Source organism: Xenopus laevis, chromosome 3L (assembly GCF_017654675.1).
Source record: "Xenopus laevis strain J_2021 chromosome 3L, Xenopus_laevis_v10.1, whole genome shotgun sequence".
NCBI classification, from domain to species: Eukaryota; Metazoa; Chordata; class Amphibia; order Anura; family Pipidae; genus Xenopus; species Xenopus laevis.
The window spans coordinates 56,908,593-56,928,953 of NC_054375.1; the positions used below are offsets into that span (position 1 = coordinate 56,908,593).

Genomic DNA, 20,361 nt, shown 5'->3' on the forward strand with positions numbered 1-20,361 from the left:
GTATATAAACGACTGTAAGAAGAATAATACTGAAACTATTTAATAGTGTTGTTTCATGCTCTTCTATAAACTGTTGACCTGTTTCTTACAGTTACTTTATATATTTGATTTTCTTTCATAGAAATTTGTAAAACTGCTGCATCTTTAGACCTAGGGTGTTATGACAGCAACGAAGAATCACTGACTGATATACGACTCTCGCTACTCAATCACTCTAACTGGGGGCAGGAAGACCATAACTATGAAGCAAATGATGATGAGTGGGAAGGAAAAACACACACGTTTACAGATATCCATACTCAAGGTACAGTTAGAAACCTATTTTAGCTCAAATACTGAAAGCAAAAATCTGATTTTTCAAACCTAGATGCAGTCGAGATTGGTATGGATTAGTGGTGAGCTAATTTTTTTGCCAGCTATGGATCTGTGGCAAAATTCGCATTTCGCCATCTGCAAATTTTTTTTGGCAAAACCATGGCAAAAAATTTACGTGACATAAAAGTTACCATAAGAAAAAATGCCCATTGACTTTAATGCATTTGGACAAAAAAGTAGCAGAGACAAAAAAAACTTGCCACAAGAAAAAACTCCCTTTGACTGTAATGCATTTGGAGCGTAAAAAAAATGTTGCTCGTAAAAAAGTTTTTACGCCCATTGACTTTCGTGCATTTTGCAAATTTTTTGCCGTTTCGTGAATTTGCTCATCACTAGTAGGGATCAAGGTCAGAATAAGTTACTGCTAGCAAAATGCTGGAAGTGATCAGTATCCCAGAGAACATACTGTAGTCCAATGAGCAAACAGGTAGTGGTTAGGGGTAAAAGGCAAATAATCATCGTTATGATTGTTTGTCTAAAACAGTTGCAAAATGTCTTGCTTTGCAAGGTGAAATAGTGCTATACAGGTATTTCTCATAAAAGATTACAAGCAAGAAAGGCAATTTAAAGGTGTTGCTCACCTTTGAGTTAACTTTTAGTATGATGTGATATTCCGTGACAATTTGCAATTGAATTTCATGTTTATTATTTGTGGTTTTTGAGTTATTTAGCTTTTTTTACTCTCCGGTTTGCAATTTCAACAGTCCAGTTGCTAGGGTCCAAATTACCCTAGCAACCATGCATTGATTTGAATATTATTATAAATATAACCCTAAAAGTTAACGTAAAGCTGAACCACCCCTTTATTTACCTTGGGGGCACAGATGACCAAGTAATTACAGCACAGCAGTTGCTACCACCTAAACAGATATGAGGATGGACTAGTGAACATATGAGTATGGACTAGTGATGTGCCCTCCACCCGCGCCCGCCCACACCCGTCGGTTTCCTTTTATAGACCCTTGCCACCCTGCCCTGCTGTTCATGTCAAAAAGGGGCAGGGCGAGCAGGCGCAGTGTCGATAAAAGCAGAAGCCGGAAGTCAAATCTGGCAGTGCAAGGTGGCGGGGAGAACAGGAGAAGAGCTAAACCTGGAGCCACCTGAGAAGAGGAGTTCGGGCCAGCCCGCGCATCACTATGGACAAAAACAAAGTTTGTCCTGGATCTGTAAACCACAGCAACCAAGCAGATGTTTGCTCTTCTAACATCACTACACCTTTAAATATTAACTGCTTGCAACTCTATAAAACTATACCCCCAAAAAAAAGGTTTCTATGAAATATATCACATAAAACAGCTCTAATGTAAAACCCTGCTTCATCTAAAAAAAAAACCAGTTCATAAAAATATTTTTTTTGTAGTGTGTGCCATTGGGTAATCTAATTTCGAAAATTGCCATTTTAAGAACTAAGGGCTGCCCCCTGGGACCATACCATTCCCGACGCACACCAACAAACCAAGGACACATATACATGTTAGATCGCATAAGCCAATTAATGGACAAAGTTCTGTCTTTTACTCTCACACCTCTTCCTGTTACAGTTAGAGCTGTATTATTTCTGGTCAGGTGATCTCTGAGGGAGCGCACAGACATCACAAAATCATGGCTTAAGGTAAAAGATGAAAAAGGACAATATTTACTGATATCTATATTTCAGTTTGGTAAGATTCTTTAATAGACCACTTAATATAATATTATTATCTGTCGGTTAGATATCCATTCTGGGGGTATCATTTTCCTTTAATTTATAACGATTGTTGGATGAAATGATTTATTTGTCCTAATCAGCAAATGATTTACTTATTCATAGTAAGTGCATTTAACTTGGGATGTTTCAAGTTTATATTAATATGAGGTGAGTATTTGTGAGTGGAGTGAGCTGTTATAAATAAATCACATTATTTATTATCCTTTCCTTTAGGCCCCTTACTTCTTCTTGCACCTGCTATAGAAAGTGTAACTGAAACATCAGATACTTACCCTAATAAAAGAGTAGACGTTCATCAGAATATCTACACAATGGTAAGTAGCTTGTGATAAATGGCCATATTTTGTGTACTGCTTAGAGCATTCAGCCTTATGATTTATAATAATGACATATTAGTATTGTTGATCTAATTATAAAGATAGAAAAGACACTTGAAAAAGATACAATTGATATTTAAACTTTCTGTCTCCAGTGTTTATTCAAAAGTCCGAGCACATGAAACATTTTTAGTGCCCATTCTTGACCTTCTGATAAATTTATATATAATATAAAGAACCCAATATAAGAGACCATCTTTCATGCAGATAAATAGAGATATTTAGACAGATCCCAGAGGCGAGAGACTCTTCCATCTTCAGTCAGATAGTGAAAAGAGCAGTAATAAATTCTAAACCTTGCTTATTTCTCAGTCACTGAAGATACACCCAGAATAATTAATGCTTTGATCATCCAAATCATTTTTTTAGGTCACAAAAAAAAAACCAGTAAAAAAAATGTACATATTGTTTAAAAAGTTATATTTTTTCTTTATCTAGGTTAAATGTACAATGTCAGGCAGCTTTGAAATTTCGTTAAAGCATGAGAACCTGTGAACTTAATGTATAATTGTTTGGAAAATAACTCCTTTTTTATTTATTTTTTTTAAATAATTTTTGTTCAGTTGTATGTGTAATTAGTGATGAGCAAAATTGTCTCATTTTGTTGGAAATTTCACAAAATGAAATAGCATCGAATGCATTAAAGTATTTTTTTCTACTTTTTTTCCTGCAGGTAAAAAAAGCTTGTTTATTTTTTTACAACACAAAATACATAGCAAAATTCTAGCACAGATTCACCCAAAATTTTGCCATGCACGAAAATGCTAATTTTGATGTGAACCTGCCCTAAAAATCTAGTGTTAATCGAAATTAACCATGTAATTATGTAACTTGTTATGCTGTGTCCAGACTGTCTTTCCCATGTACATTAAATAAGGGATAATACAGGTCTGATGGACATTTTATAGGATATTAATTTCTTGGCAAAGTGTCTTGGCCAACAAGTGTCCTATTATTTTTTTGTTATTGGGTATGTAAAGTATGTAACTAATTGGTGTAGGGCTATGCATAGCAGAACCAAAGATTTTTGGGTTTTATTTTACTCATTTTTGTTCAATCATATGTTCTATGGGTATGTAAAGTATGTAAATAACATACTTAATAGCACAACTAGAGATACACCTAATCCACTATTTTGTCAAACCCCCAAATCCTTCATGAAAGATTGGACAGAATCAAATCTGAACCCTTATTTACATATTCAAATCAGCGCAAGCTTGTTTTGTGACAAAAAGTCTCAAGGAGTCGGGTTCAGTTCTGCCAGGCACAAGGGTTTGGCTAAATCCAAATCCTGGCAAAATACCAAACTGAATCCTGAATTCGGTGCATCCCTAAGCACGGCAATAAGAAGTGTGATTTTGGAAAAACAGTCCGTCCTTATTCTACACTCCTGTCCTTCATAGGGTCCAGGTTCAATATTTTTATCAGGTCTTTTGCAATATAGGTATGGGATCCGTTATCCAGAAAGCTCCAAATTAAGGGAAGGCTGTTTCCCATAGAAAAAGGCATCCAAATAATCCACATTTTTAAAAATGATTTCCTTTTTTCTCTGTAATAATAAAACAGTACCTTGTACTTGATCCAAACTAAGATATAATTAATCCTTATTGGAAGCAAAACCAGCCTGTTAGATTTAAATGATTTTGTAGTTGACTTATGGTGTCAAGATCCAAATTATGGGAAAATCTGTTAACCAGCCTGTTTGGTTTATTTAATATTTAAATGATTTTCTAGTAGACTTAAGGTATGAAGATCCAAATTACAGAAAGATCCATTATCCATTAACCCCAGGTCCCATAGAAAAAGGCATCCAAATAATCCACATTTTTAAAAATGATTTCCTTTTTTCTCTGTAATAATAAAACAGTACCTTGTACTTGATCCAAACTAAGATATAATTAATCCTTATTGGAAGCAAAACCAGCCTGTTAGATTTAAATGATTTTGTAGTTGACTTATGGTGTCAAGATCCAAATTATGGGAAAATCTGTTAACCAGCCTGTTTGGTTTATTTAATATTTAAATGATTTTCTAGTAGACTTAAGGTATGAAGATCCAAATTACAGAAAGATCCATTATCCATTAACCCCAGGTCCCGAGCATTCTGGATAACAGGACCCATACCTGTACTTCTAATTTCCCTTTACTTATGGTACCAGCACCAAATAATTTACTGAAATTTGCTAAGGTTACATCAGGTTTACTACCCATATTAATCAATTAGATGTTGACCATAAATGCTATCCAGTGTTTGATATGAGTTACCCACATTAGGGTAATTTTATTTCCCAAGCGTTTGCTTCTTATCGATCAAAAGTGCATCACTGTTTTGATACATCATAATATTGTTCTATTCTAATAAACATTATAAAAGCTAATCTTTTAAAACATGAAGTATATCCTACACACTGGTAAGAAGCTAGTTGCATAGTTATGTTGTTGTTAATTGTAATTATTCATAATTAAATAACCAATTATTGCATCAGTCCAAAGAAGGCAGTGCATTATTCCCTCTTGATGCGTGTGCAGTGTCATTGAATCCAACAGAAATCCAGGCTTGTGTATAACACGTGTAAGGCAATGTAAGGACTTAATATTAACTGGTCTCTCTAGAGGCCTCTCCACAGGGTTGAAAGTATGAATAACTAAGGTTAGCAGATGGCGTCAGGTCATCAGTAACACATGATTGAATTTTCATTAACTAACAGTGCATTGGATTATATGATGCCATTATATGTACTGCGACTTGATGATTAGATCTGGAAGATTCTGATACGCTCATTATGTTACTGATGAGTATTCAACCCTTTCTGGGAAAACAGTCATTTATTTATTTGTGTTTGGTGATGTTCTTTACAACTCTGCTACTGTTACACGGCATTCCTGGAATTTGCTTTTCTCTCTCTGTTAAACAAAACTAGCACAGTTATCAGCAAAACCAAGAAAGAATATTACGGCAAAAAAGGTGTGAATATGGCTATAGCCACCCTCAGTACTTTATATTTTAAGGGCCATGTCAGTATTTCTTTTCTATAGCATACACGGATAGCAGAATCTGCTTTATATATATGAAAATAAATAGCACAAGGTTAAGATGCATGAAGGGGAAGCTTATAGCTTTTTATTGTCTTATCCCTTATCAGTTACCAACAAATGTACCATAAAAGGAAGCCTTGCTTTTGATACAGATGCAACAAGAGGCAAGCATGTTCCCAACTGAGAGGGTTCAGGGATACAAATGTGAGCCTGTGTCAAGCAAAGGTCAAGCATCAGGAGACCATATAAAAAATAACTCTTCAACACACAAGACCCTCCCCTTACTCTTCACAGGCTCTTTTTTCCCAACATGACATACTAGGCCAAATTATCATCACTAACAAAGACCTGCGTTCTTGTTTATGAAGGAAGAGTGGGACTTACATAGTGGGTGTAAATGTAAAGAACAAGTACAAGATGTAAACAGATGTATTGCTAGATCACTGGTTCTTTAGAAAGCATTTGAAGGACTCTCTCATTGATGTCATCCAAGAACATTTTAGCAATGTCTCTGTTTATTGCAGTCAGGCCTATATATTTTGTTTTGTCATAATTAGACAAAAACAGAAATGCACAGGTTGTATCTTTGCTAGAAAAAAAGCAGTTTCCAAAGTTAGAAAAAAGTCAGAGGGTAATCCACTAGTCCCTTTTTTTGCTAGCAATGGAGCAACATTTCTCACCCTTCCGTTGACTTTATTCTGCTCTAATATAAAAAGGCAGCAGTTTTGTCTTGCTTTACAGATGAGATTCTAGAAATCTACATAACAACACATTAGATAATAACATATGAATAGTCTTAAAAGATTTGAGGCAAGAATATCTTATCTTCCAGAGACCAGTAGAGGGCAATCCAGTTAGAAATGGCTGATTTGCTTACCCATATCCTTCTATGATTCGGCAGTTTAAGGCATGCCATTGTTTATATTTACAGCACTGTATCCTAGAGAAGTCTTATCATGATACTGGCATTTCCTATTCTGAAAAGAAAAAGGAGGTGTATACTATAACCATGGTGACTGCCTGTCAGAGACAGTTACTGGTGGCATTAAGTCTCTGTTTTTTTCCCCTTGGGAAAAGTCACTGAAAAAAAAGTTAGAGTGGAACCTATGTGCCATCACCATTATAGACTTATAAAGACTGGGAGAGCTGAGGTAAAGCTACAAAAATCATATTGACATGTTAAACACATGTATGAAAGCATGTAAGCATCACTGCACACTTTTTTACTAATGCTAATGATAATCTGTCTGGACAACAGTTTGTTACTTGCTGATCAGGCAGCTGTACTGAAAATACAAGGGATATCACATCTCCTGTACACTTATACTGTACATGAGAAAACCTGCCCTCCAAGCAAGCTTTTAAGAGGTGCCGCCACATGTATAAGCAGTTTCCACAGTAAGATAAACAAAAATAGTATCTGGATACACTTTTAATGATACGAGTGCTTAAGGGGTTTGTTCACCTTTAGATTTAGTTTTAATATGGTGTAGTGAGTTCTGTTGTCAGACAATTTGCAGTTGGTTTTCATTTTTTTCATGATTTGTGTTTTTTAAATTATTTAGCTTTTTGTTCAGCAGCTATGCAGTTTGAATTTCAGTAGCTATCTGGTTGCTAGTGTCAAAATGACCCTAGCAACCAGGCAATGGTTTGAATAAGAGACAGGAATAAGAATAGGAGAGGGCCTGAATAGAAAGATAATTAATAATGAGTAACAATAACGCTAAAGCTGTAGTCTCACAGAGCAATAGTTTGTTGGCTGCAGGGGTCAGTGACCCCCATTTTAAAGCTGTAAAGAGTCAGAAGAGGTAAGTAAATCATTTAAAATCTATAAAAAATGAAGACCAACTGAAAAGTTACTAAGAATCGGCAATTCTATAACATAAAAGCAATAAATAAAAGTTAACCTGAAAGTGAGCTACCCTTCCTATTCATCCATTTCCATTTCCTAAACTCTCCCATTTGTATCCCTTAGAATTAGGTAACCCACGCAAGTGAATTAACTGGGGAAGATCCTGCTTACACAGATACTGTATAGAGAGCAATAAGATATAGAAAGTAAATGAAGAGAGTGATCTCACTTACTGTTGAACCATGGAAACTTAACACACTGGAAATAAACTTTAGAGAAATAGTTTAATGTTACCACCTATCAAAGGGGGAAAATTTCCCCTAAATGGGATATTCAACATGATTATACTGGCCTAGAGGACCTCATCGTCCATTTTTTTTAGAGGTATCAGGTATAAAAAAAACTTGTTAAATGATTTTTGGTGTGTTGAAACAATTTGCTGATGCCGCTACAGTATATCCCTGTAAAATTCCTTTCTTGTTTTTATTAAATTTAGCCCTATATCTATACGTACAGAAAAAAATTATTCATTTTTTTTGTTCTCAAAGCTTACAGGTGCAGAAGAAATTAAACTTGGAGTGCGCAAGCAATCAATTCATCAAAGTGAGGAGGACATTAGAGAAATGCTTCTCCTTAAATCACATTTTCTTGATTCATCATGCTCTATGAAAGGTAGAAATTCAATGAAAAATATTTTATTGAATGGGTCAGGTTTTAAATGTTAGTGTTGTTAATGTTGGAGAGGGGCTAACCTAAAGACCTAGGGGGGTTATATATTAAGGTTCAAGTTGTGATTTCCACAAAAAGTCAAATTTTTTTTTATTTTTGTTTTTAAAAAATACAATTTTTAAAGATTTATTGTACCCCGACCCTGGAAAAAAATTGAATCGGAAAATTTACCATCTAAAACCTGTCAAGGTCCTGTAGGAGTCAATTGCAGAGGTCCCTTGAACCATTTGAAGATGTTAATAGCCTGCATGATGTTCGGCTTTGCCCAAAAACTTGATTATTTCAAACATTTCAAGTTTTCCCCCCGGAAAACTCAATTAATTCAAGTTTTTGGGTTTTGCAACTCGAACTCGCAGAATCAAGTTTTTTACATTCTATTTTTTTATTAAATACGATACCATTCGAGTTGTGATTACATTTGACTCTGATATCCAAATAACCCCCTAAAATCTTTAGGTTCATAACATATGTGTTAAATAGCAAAAAGATCCTCATCTGAGTATGTCTGCATAATATTTTTTTTGCTATAGAGATGTGTTACATTTTTGTAGTGCCACCAGGACAGGCAGCACTGGAACTATAAAAAGATTGTATTGTCTAATTTACGGAAATTATGCTTCGCACTATTCTAGGCTCAATAACAGAAGCAAGTCCTTATAAACGCAATACAGAAAGTGACTTTGCCATTGCAATGCTTAGTAATTTAGTAGCTCCTAGTGTGCTGTACACTTTTGTTTAGAAATTGTGATGCATATGACCATGTGTTGTGCCTGCATGTTATTCCTTTTCTGAAGAGTGTACAAAATGTAGGGTGTGTATAAGGGCACCCATAGCAAACTTCTCTGATGTTCATAAAGACATCAATGCAATTTACACAAGATTTACAAACAAGCACAAATTTTGTTGTTAATGTTATCATGATAATGTTGCTTTACTTGCTCCCAGCAGTGGGCAGTACATTTTGTAAGGCATACAATGGTAGAAACACTCCATTACAGATTGTTGCCCTCTGTTAATAAATGAGCCCAAGGGCATTAAATAAATATGGTATTCTGATACAACTCTACACATACACACTAATGACTTCTAGATACATAACATAACAAAACATAACAAACCTTGTCTTAGAGCATGAATAAAAGGGAAAGCATTGGTTTCATCCCGTGCTAATGTGAGCACCATTCAGTGCCAGGCCAAGTATTGTTGGTCCCTTTTCTGCCCTCCTCCCTTGCTCATGCAACCACAAACCCTTACCCCTTGGTAGGCCCTGAACCCCCCCCCTTTTATTTTTTTAGGCCCATATTAGCCTCAAGCTCCCTCTGCCTATTTCCATTCTCTCTTCCCTGCCTATCAACCCACTAGCCCCAGTCATGGTACCATGTAAAAGAGGTGGATTTCATATTTATTAACAAATGAAGTGACAAGAACAAGTGAGCTCCTGTAACTGAGACAGCTAGAAGCAGCCAGAATGACCAAAAAACTGGTAGGTTTCAGTGGGTTTCTCTACCATGACAGCTATTTGCACCTCTAGCACCATGTTTTTTCAAACCACATCAGTTAATAGTGCTGCATCCTGCAGAATTCTGCACTGAAATCCATTTTTCAAAAGAGCAAACAGATTTTTTCATATTCAGTTTTGAAATCTGATATGGGGCTAGACATATTGTCAGTTTCCCAGCTGCCCCCAGTCATGTGACTTGTGCTCTGATAAACTTCAGTCACTCTTTACTGCTGTACTGCAAGTTGGAGTGATATCACCCCTCCCTTCTCCCCCCAGCAGCCTAACAAAAGAACAATGGGAAGGTAACCAAATAGCAGGTCCCTAACACAAGATAACAGCTCCCTGGTAGATCTAATAACAGCACTCAATAGTAAAAGCCAAGTCCCACTGAGACTGATTCAGTTACATTAAAGGGATACTGTCATGGGGAAAAAAAAAATTCTAAATGAATCAGTTAATAGTGCTACTCCAGCAGAATTCTGCACTGAAATCCATTTCTCAAAAGAGCAAACAGATTTTTTTATATTCAATTTTGAAATCTGACATGGGGCTAGACATATTGTCAGTTTCCCAGCTGCCCCAAGTCATGTGACTTGTGCTCTGATAAACTTCAATCACCCTTTACTGCTGTACTGCAAGTTGGATTGATATCACCCCCTCCCTTTCCCCCCCAGCAGCCAAACAAAAGAACAATGGGAAGGTAACCAGATAACAGCTCCCTAACACAAGATAACAGCTGCCTGGTAGATCTAAGAACAACACTCAATAGTAAAAACCCATGTCCCACTGAAACACATTCAGTTACATTGAGAAGGAAAAACAGCAGCTGCCAGAAAGCATTTCTCTCCTAAAGTGCAGGCACAAGTCACATGACTGGAGGCAGCTGGGAAATTGACAAAATGTCTAACCCCATGTCAGATTTCAAAATTGAATATAAAAAAATCTCTTTGCTCTTTTGAGAATTGGATTTCAGTGCAGAATTCTGCTGGAGTAGCACTATTAACTGATGCGTTTTGAAAAAAACATTGTTTTCTGATGACAGGATCCCTTTAAGTAGTAGAAATAACAGCCTGTCAGAAAGTAGTTCCATCCTAAAGTGCAGGCACAAGTCACATGACTGGGGGCAGCTGGGAAACTGACAATATGTCTAGCGCCATGTCAGATTTCAAAATTGAATATAAAAAAATCTGTTTGCTCCTTTGAGAATTAGATTTCAGTGCAGAATTCTGCTGGAGCAGCACTATTAACTGATGCGTTTTGAAAAAAACATGTTTTCCCGTGACAATATCCCTTTAAAGTTCTTTCCATCACAATACAGTACAGCATTGTACTTTCTAGAGACCCATTCTCATAATACCATCTATCTGTACAATAAAATGTGTGTGAGCTCTAGAAACTGTGTATTCATTGGCGACAGTAAACCCAGTCTTTTTTCCATAGTCTGCTTATTTTATTTTTATTATGCTCAAAAGATTTAATTGTTTTAATGTAATTGTGGTAAATATTAACATTGCAAATACTTATGCAACTGTGCTGGGAAATATGAGGTCATACTGTACCATGGTTTAAACGTTATTCCTTGTATTTATTTATACTTAGGAAACAGACTTAAGAGGTTCTGTTGCATTCATTTTTAATTATGTTAAAAGTCTTCAAGCAGGCAGGTGCACGTCAACAGTTACCTGATCTCCTTGTGTTATTTGCTTTAAATGATATTTGCCATTCTCAAAAATGCTTTATTTCACAATTCTCCATTTTACTGGAATATATTTTAAATTGCTGAAAAAATGCTAAGATTGGATATATATATATATATATATATATATATATATATATATATATATATATATATATATATATATATCATCTCAATGATCCGCACTCCTCCTAGCTAATCTTCTCGTGCACCCGGGTGCTGCTCCTGGGTTATGATAGATACACATGGAAAATAGCAGCGCACTCCTGGGGTTTCATCAATACAAATTTAGTTTATTGATTCATCATTGTAATAATCGACGTTTCGGCTCGTGTCCAGAGCCTTTATCAAGATTACAAATCCATAATAAAACACCATTTAAATACCCACTGCCCCCAAAAGGGGCGTGCCCAGTGTACCCCCCAACCACCAATCACTACATCCCATATAACATCATCATCACATAGTCATCTTCCTTAAGTTCTCATTTCTTTTAAATATTTTATAAAAACAATTCCAAATTTTTTTTCCAAAAGTTCATTATTCCCAGAATTCCTGGCTATTTATGTGGCATTTAATAAAATCACCTCCATGCAATAAATACAGTAATAAATACATAAATATTTTATAAATAATCAGCAAAATATATATTAAGACTTGAATCTTCAATACTAGGATACAGGTTTTGAGGTTAAATCACATGATGATCCCCTAACCTAGGGCTTAATTCAAATGTAGCTATTTTATCTCTGACTGAGGAAACAATTAAAGAAACACTGTTCATTCAAACCTTTTGGATACATAGTACCTAGTCTCCTTATCCAATACGTTTCTTTTTGTAGCAATAGCCTCGATCTGTCACCGCCCCGTCTCGGTTCTGGGATGTGATCAATGCCAATATATTTAAATGTAGGCAATCTATGTCCCATTTCAAGGAAATGTTTAGCAACTGGTTTCACCGATTTACCATCCCTATAGGCAGTACTAATGGCGGATCTGTGTCCGTCCATGCGTAATCGCAAATTCATGTCAGTTTTGCCTACATAAGAAAGTCCGCATGGACATGTTATCATATAGATAACATGAGTGGTTGTGCACGTGATGCGATGTTTAATTTTTATTCTTTGTCCCGTGTGTGGATGGTAAAACGCCTCCCCAGGTGACATATATCTGCAAGACGTACAGCTAATACACCTGTAACACCCAGGTTTCCCAGCCTTTAACCAACTAGACACATTTATTGCATGGAGGTGATTTTATTAAATGCCACATAAATAGCCAGGAATTCTGGGAATAATGAACTTTTGGAAAAAAATTTTGGAATTGTTTTTATAAAATATTTAAAAGAAATGAGAACTTAAGGAAGATGACTATGTGATGATGATGTTATATGGGATGTAGTGATTGGTGGTTGGGGGGTACACTGGGCACGCCCCTTTTGGGGGCAGTGGGTATTTAAATGGTGTTTTATTATGGATTTGTAATCTTGATAAAGGCTCTGGACACGAGCCGAAACGTCGATTATTACAATGATGAATCAATAAACTAAATTTGTATTGATGAAACCCCAGGAGTGCGCTGCTATTTTCCATGTGTATATATATATATATATATATATATATATATATATATATATATATATATATATATATATAAAAATATATAGACATGAGTAATAAAAAGCAGGACCTATAAACTTTTGGATTCATTTAGAAACCCATTTGAATCACTCCACCGAAGTACAGAAGGGTCTCTAAGCATTGGCTTCATTAAAGAATATTTTTACAATGCTCAAACCTCATTAAAAGCACTCCCAAAATCTCCAAATTACGGAAAGGCTGTCTCCCATAAACTCCATAATAATCAAATTATTCAAAATGTTTAAAATGATTTTCTTTTTCTCTGTAAAAATAAAACAGTACCTTGTACTTGATCCAAACTAAGACAACGTTAATCCTTATTTGAAGAAAAAACAGCCTATTGGGTTTATTTAGGGGCGAATATCGAGGATTAATTAACCCTCGATATTCGACTGTCGAATGTAAATCCTTCAACTTCGAACATCGAAGTCGAAGGATTTACCGCAAATAGAACAAAAAATCGAACGGTCGAACAAATGAAATCCTTCGAATCGTTCGATTCGAAGGATTTTAATCCATCGAACGATTTTTCTTCGACCTAAAAAATGTTACAAAGTCTATGGGGACCTTCCCCATAGGCTAACATGGCACCTCGGTAGGTTTTAGGTGGCGAACTAGGGGGTCGAAGTTTTTTTTAAAGAGACAGTACTTCGACTATCGAATGGTCGAATAGTTTAACGATTTTTACTTCGAATTCGAAGTCGAAGGTCGAACTAGCCAATTCGATGGTTGAAGTAGCCAAAAAAAACATTCGAAATTCGAAGTTTTTTTTATTCTATTCCTTCACTTGAGCTAAGTAAATGGGCCCCGATATGTTCACATGATTTTTTAGTAGACTTAACACATGAAGATCCAAATTTCAGAAAGACTCCTTATCCAGAAACCCCCAGGTCCCGAGCATTCTGGATAACAGATTCCATATCTGTATAGCATTTTTCATTGCCAGATCTTTAGCCAATGTAACAATTAAAGGAAGACAATTTTGATAGCCTGGTGGGCTTTATTAACTGTTTCCTTTATTTTGTTTACTTTACTTACCTAAAATCTATAATTAGGCATTGAACATGCAATTTTCTCACTGCATATCTGTATTTAGCCATTTTTCTCAACCTGTAAAATTGGGTTAATTCTAGAATAAAAATGGACATCCAGACTTTACCAGCATTCTGATTGTAGGGTGTCTGCAGAATATAAAGAGTATATGCCCTGCTGATAGTAACCAACTAGTAATGGGGCTTTATTGATTTCAAAATATAAATGGAAGAATGAGGAAAAAAGGAAGATGAAGAAACAATGCTTTAGTGTTCATTTACTTAACCACACTCATTTACAATGAAAAAAAAAGAATACTGTCTTGAGAAGAAATCCCTTATATAGAGTAAAGCCAAAATTCTCTGTACCAAGATTAGAGTAAACCTTTGTTAAATATTCCATCTGCATGCTAAGATAAGAGCGGAAGGATTAAGCAAAACAAACAATACATGCTCTGTTGATAACTGTTTATCTATCCATGTGATTCAAACAGCACAAAGCATTATTACACAGGTCACTGGCCAGAGCTATCACTGCACAGGCCTTGGGTGTGCTTTTATTTAGTCTATGCATAGGATGAAATGAAATGGAATACCCTGGCACTCAGTGGTGGACACATTTTCCTTGCTGTTTATTTTTCTGATGTTCTTATGTTCATTATTGAGTAAATTTGGAAAGTGCTAATAATAATAATTTCCAGTTGTTCCAACAGATCTGATATTACAGTAAATCTGCCCATCCCATGTTACTGATTGCTAAACTTGGGCACAGTGGGGAAGATCAGTCACCAAGAAACAGTATAGGGCTCCAATGAAATGACAAAGAACTCTCCTTGTACATGAAAATGACTTTAGACTGATGACACAGGGCACGTTTTTTCCACAAATGTACATTAACCCCTAAAGAAGCTCCCTAAAAATGCCCATTCAACCACCTTTTAACCAGTACTGGTGTGAAAATGCTTACTGTGACTGCAGTAGTACTGGAACTGTGAAGTGTTTACCATTCAAGTGAATGAAAGGCAAAAGGTAGTGGTTTTGGGTGGTTCTCCAATATTTATTTAGCCAACCTATGTGCCCTTAGCCTTAGTCTTCTGGAAATTGAGTTTTAAAAAAACAATATTTATATAGTAACTTGCTACCTGTAGATGAAATGTTGCCAACTTACAGGCCGCATTGCATTGTATGCAAACCTAAAAGTTAGTCGATTTTTAAAACATGTTTCTGATTATGTTTCTCATTATGCTGTTAGACCAATGACTGGATCACAAGAGGGACTATACAGATATCTTCATCCAATGGTATTTTCCACCTATCCTTTTCATTAACTGCACAGGCCTCAATGACATGTTATTCGGGAAGGTGACTATCAACAGAGACCAAAATGGCAGCCATTGTCTGAGCATTATTATTAGCATTTATTTATATAGCGGCCAGCATATTTCACAGCGCTGTGAAGTAAATGTGTTTATACAACTAAGTCACATTAATTACATACATAGAACATATGGAGTTACATACATCACAACCAATAACGGTACAAAAGGTGAGGAAGGCCCTGTGCAAAAGAGCTTACAATCTAAAGGGAAAGGGAATAAGACACAAGGTGTGGGAGTGGGCAAGATCAGAATTAAGTGAGTGAGAGATGTAGTACTGTATGTGGTATTGCATTTGGTAGTTAAGCAGAGTGAGGGTAGGCTTCTCTAAACAACTGTATTTTAAGAGATCTTTTGAAAGCAGAAAGGTTGGGAAAAAGTCAGACAGACCATGGGAGAGAATTCCAGAGGAGGGGTGCAGCCCTTGCAAAGTCTTGAATGCGAGCATTTGAGGAGGTAAAGAGAGAAAAGTTGAGTAGCAGGTCAGTAGAGGAGAGTTCAGAAAAGTAGGGTGGGGTGGAGTTATGCTTTGAATGTCAGAGTCATTAATTTGAATTGTATTCTGAAAGGTAGTGGCAGGGCAGAGGCGGAGCGATTGCTGAGGTTTATGAGCCTCATGGCAGTGTTCATTATGGACTGGAGAGGTGACAGTCTCTGGAGAAGAAGGCCAATTAAAAGAGAGTTACAGTAGTCTAGACACAATATGATGAGAGAGTGAATAATAATTTTGGCAGCATCTTGGGTGATAAATGATCGTATTTTGGATATGTTCCTTAGGTGGAAGTGACATGATTTAATAAGTGACTGGATATTAGCAGTGAAGGACAGAATCTAGGATAAACCCAAGGCACAGGGCCTGGGGAGATGGGGTGATAGTGGAATTGTTAGCTATAATGGATACTTCTGGGATGTTAAAGTGGACCTATCACCCAGACACAAAAATCTGTATTATAAAAGTCCTTTTCAAATTAAACATGAAATCTAATTTCTATTTTTTATTAAAGCATTCATAGCTGTTGTAAGCTCATTTAAAAATCTCAGCTGTCAATCAAAAATTGTCTGCCCCTTCTCTATGCCTAGGCATAGAGGCGGGGCAGGCAATTGCTTTTACTTTCCATTCAGCACTTCCTAGATGTCACTGCTCTCCATACATTCCCCAGTTCTCTTCACCATTTAATTGTGTAACCAGGGCATGGGGATGGACATCGGGCCCCCTATTCTGGAGCACAAATAAGATTCTGAGATGATGCAAGACTTGCCTTAATAACAGTGTCTACAAAATGGCTCCTGCCTGCTTGCTATAATTGTGAATTCCCAGACTGAAGGAAACAAGATTCAAATAATTTATATAGTGTAATTAAAGTTCATTTTGCTTGACTTATGTGATAAAATAGGATTTTGAATATTTTTTTTGGGTGACAGGAACCATTTCCGTTTTAGAGAGGTTCATTTTAAGGTAGAGATAGTGGACAGGCAGGAGAAGACCCGAATTAGGAGTTCTGGGTTGAGAGATAGATCTGAGTTTCATCAGCATAGAGGTGATAGTGGGAACCATACAAGTTGATTAGTTTGCAGTGGGAGGAAGTATAGAGGGAGAATAGTAAGGGGCCCAGGAAAGAGTCTTGAGGAACCCCAACAGAAAGAGGAAACAGGAACCTTGAAGCTGCTGTCAGCTTTATGTTATTGATGGTCCTCACATACATTTCAGTTATTATTGCTAATCATGAATATTTCTTTAGTCTTCCAACATACACATTCTAATGCTCAGAAGTAGGCAGCTATTCCCTACCCATTTTAATAGATCAGTTGACATAATGTATAGGAGATTGTATGAACCATTTGTTTCCCTTTGGATATTTTTCATTGTCACTAGCCAGTCATTTGCAGATAATGTTTGCCCATGTCTCTGAGTTTCTTCTAAGCTCAGACAGTCATAATTATCTCTTTGGGGAAAACAACACAAAGAAATCATCATCAATATGCTGAAGATCTGCAAGTTCCATTTTTCTCTTTCTGACTTCACATCCTGCACTCTGTTTTGATGACAAGCCTACCAAGTCTTGTAAATCCCATGAGGGTCACTTTACTTACTAACATTAATGTCTAATAAGCAAAATAAATATATGCCAATATTTTGCAGCTTGTCCGTCCAAAATTCAAGTCCAATCATAAACCCATGTAAAACCTAATAAGGCATTATTCCTTGAAATTAACTTTAGTATTTTAAGACAATTTGCAATAATGTTTATTTTTTATTTCTTGTCTTTTTTTTATACTTTTTTATTCTTTTTTTTATATGTAACTTTCTGTTCTAAAATTTGGAATTACAACCCTTATTTATTTGATAGGGTCCACCTTACCTAAACAATGAGGAAAGGATTAAATAATGGATTGGTAGAGGAGTAGGAGAGGGACTGAAAAGAACAAGAAGTGATAAAAAAACATGCTTATACAGGTATGAGTTCTGTTATCTGGAAAGGCAGTCTCCCATAGACTCCATTTATCCAAATACATTTTTAAAAAATGATTTCCTTTTTCTCTTTAATAATAAAACAGTACCTTGTACTTGATCCAAACTGCTATACAATTAATCATAATTGGCAGAAAATCAGTCCAATTGGGGTTGTTTAAAGGAGAACTAAAGTTTAACTAATTAAGTAGCTAGAAAAGTTGTACATGATGTTTTGGGCTTCTGTACCAGCCCAAGGCAACCACAGCCCTTTAGCAGTAAAGATCTGTGTCCCCAAAGATGCCCCATCTTTTTTTCTGCTGGTTCACTGCACATAGTCTGTGATGCTGTCATTTACTGAGCTTAGGGACCCACAATATACAGTACACATAGAATATAAATGTCACAATATGAGGTTGATTAGTAATTAATACAGGTAATTACTACATGTTAGCACAGAAACCAGTGCAATTAGTATCAGGATTTAATAATCAGCCCTGTAGCATCAGCTTATATTACAGGCCAACCTCATTTTCTGCTTGATAATTTGCGATGAGCCCTAAGCTTAGCTTCTCAACAGCTGCTCAGAGCCCACTGAGCATGTGAGTGCCTGTGACAAGTTTGAAGTCCTGAATCATTGCTACTATTGACAAGCTGAAACTCTAGGCTGATGCAATAAGTTCAGTATATAAAATATGGCATTTTTAGTCATATTCATTTTTAAAGGGGCGAGTCAAACATTCATATTCTAAGACAATTTGCAATCTGTACATCACATCACAGTTCATATTAAACTCTCCTTTCATTCACTCCAGTGCCATATAGACGGCTAAATCAACAATAAAAGGGGCAGTAACACAAGAACAGCTTCATTGTAACCCTGTGTTTAATAGTGATCCACAATCAGTGGCTTGTGAGTAACATATTGCTCACCAACCCCTTGAATGTTGCTCTCAGTGGCCTCAAAGCAGGTGCATATTTTTGAATTTCAAGCTTAAAGCCAGGTATACTGTCAAATAGAGCCTGCTGTCGGTCGCCAGTCCACTCAGGGCTACCAAATAGCCAATCACAGCCCTTATTTAGCTCCATATGTCTATTTACATTTGAATGTGGCTCATGGGTAAAAAAGATTGGGGACCCCTGGCTTAGAGATTTTTTTTGTTTGCTACAGAAACACTAATATATTTATCTAATAAGCTTCTGTGTAGCCTTGGAGACTGCGATTCAAGTTCTAATAGGGCTGCTGGGCCCTGATTTGCATGCAAGATAACAGATAAGCTATTTATGATACAAAGGTTTTAGTACTTAGTGGAGATAAATAGGGGTCAACTGTCATTCATAGTTCTCTGCAGACCTCCATTAAAACCTTTGTTATACAAAGCAGGATTGTTATTGCCAAAACATATTTTATTTGCTAGAACTGGACAAACATGTAGTGGTTACATTTATAAAACTCATTTTCCAATTCTTTTACATTTTGGCTCTTCAAAATGTGCCTTTCTGAGGCAAATTATTTGTCTGTATGTGTATGTGAATGTGCATCTTATTTATAGCATAGTTTAAACTATGTTGAATTGACATAGGCACACACTATACTCGTAGTCCTTTTACTTTTCCTATTTCTTTATTTTCTACTCTGCAGTATAGTAAACTCAGATCACAACACACTGATGTGGTCCTCGCATGATGGGTGTGAGGGTACGTGGTGGAATCTCTGGTGGACAGTGGTGGTGCGGCAGGGACACCCGCCGCATCTTCTCCCTGTGCGCGCCCAAGTGTTGCATGGGCATTGGCGCTTCCATGTCATGACACGGGTGACATATGATGTCATCGCAAATAGGCGCGAAATTTAAATATTTAATTTAAATTTTATTCACCCGAAGTGAAAGGCCGTTGTTATAGGTGATACAGTGAGCCGTGCACGGGACCTCTGGGTTTGTTCTAGGTTTGGGATACCTAATGTCACAATGGGGTTTTTCAACCCTGCTTGATAGATATCTGGCTGATTTTAGGTCAGAAATTGGTAGGGCAGGTCCTTCTGAGGGCCCGATACAGACAGGCCAATAAGATGCGGTTTGGAATATTTTTACCTTACCATAAATACAAATACCCATGCATTTCCATTCAGCAGTACTGTAGATATAAATAAGCCTTTTATATAATGATCCTTCATCATCTCTTCTAAATCATTCATGATTTGCCCATTACTATTTTTATGTTCCCAAATATCTCATGTTTGCCAATACAATGTTTTCCATTTATTTTTAAGAAAAAAGTATATATATATATATATATATATATATATATATATATATATATATATATATATATATATATATATATATATATATGTATATGAAGATTGACAGTTGTTTACATCAATTCATAAAACCCTATTGCTATTGAATTAATCCAGAGTGCGTGCTAAAATGTCAGCCTATTCATCCTTGCTGTAATAAATTCAAAGACACATATATTTTTCAATGAGCTATTTTTTGTAGCTGACAGCCAGCAGAGCAGAAAAGTGAAGATATATTATTATGATCAAGAAGAATAATCACTAGACTTACAAAAATATGGGCTAAGCTAAT

The 20,361-nt window shown here is 36.2% G+C and overlaps 1 protein-coding gene across 1 annotated transcript in view; it reads left to right on the plus strand.

Annotated features, from left to right (window-relative positions):
- LOC121401483 overlaps positions 1 to 20,361 on the plus strand; it is a 93,925-nt gene that overhangs the window by 16,937 nt on the left and 56,627 nt on the right. Inside the window, exons 4-6 of the mRNA XM_041586275.1 lie at positions 122 to 304; positions 2,297 to 2,397; positions 7,897 to 8,020. Of these exons, the coding sequence (XP_041442209.1) occupies positions 122 to 304; positions 2,297 to 2,397; positions 7,897 to 8,020 (408 nt within the window). The remainder of the gene's footprint in view (positions 1 to 121; positions 305 to 2,296; positions 2,398 to 7,896; positions 8,021 to 20,361) is intronic.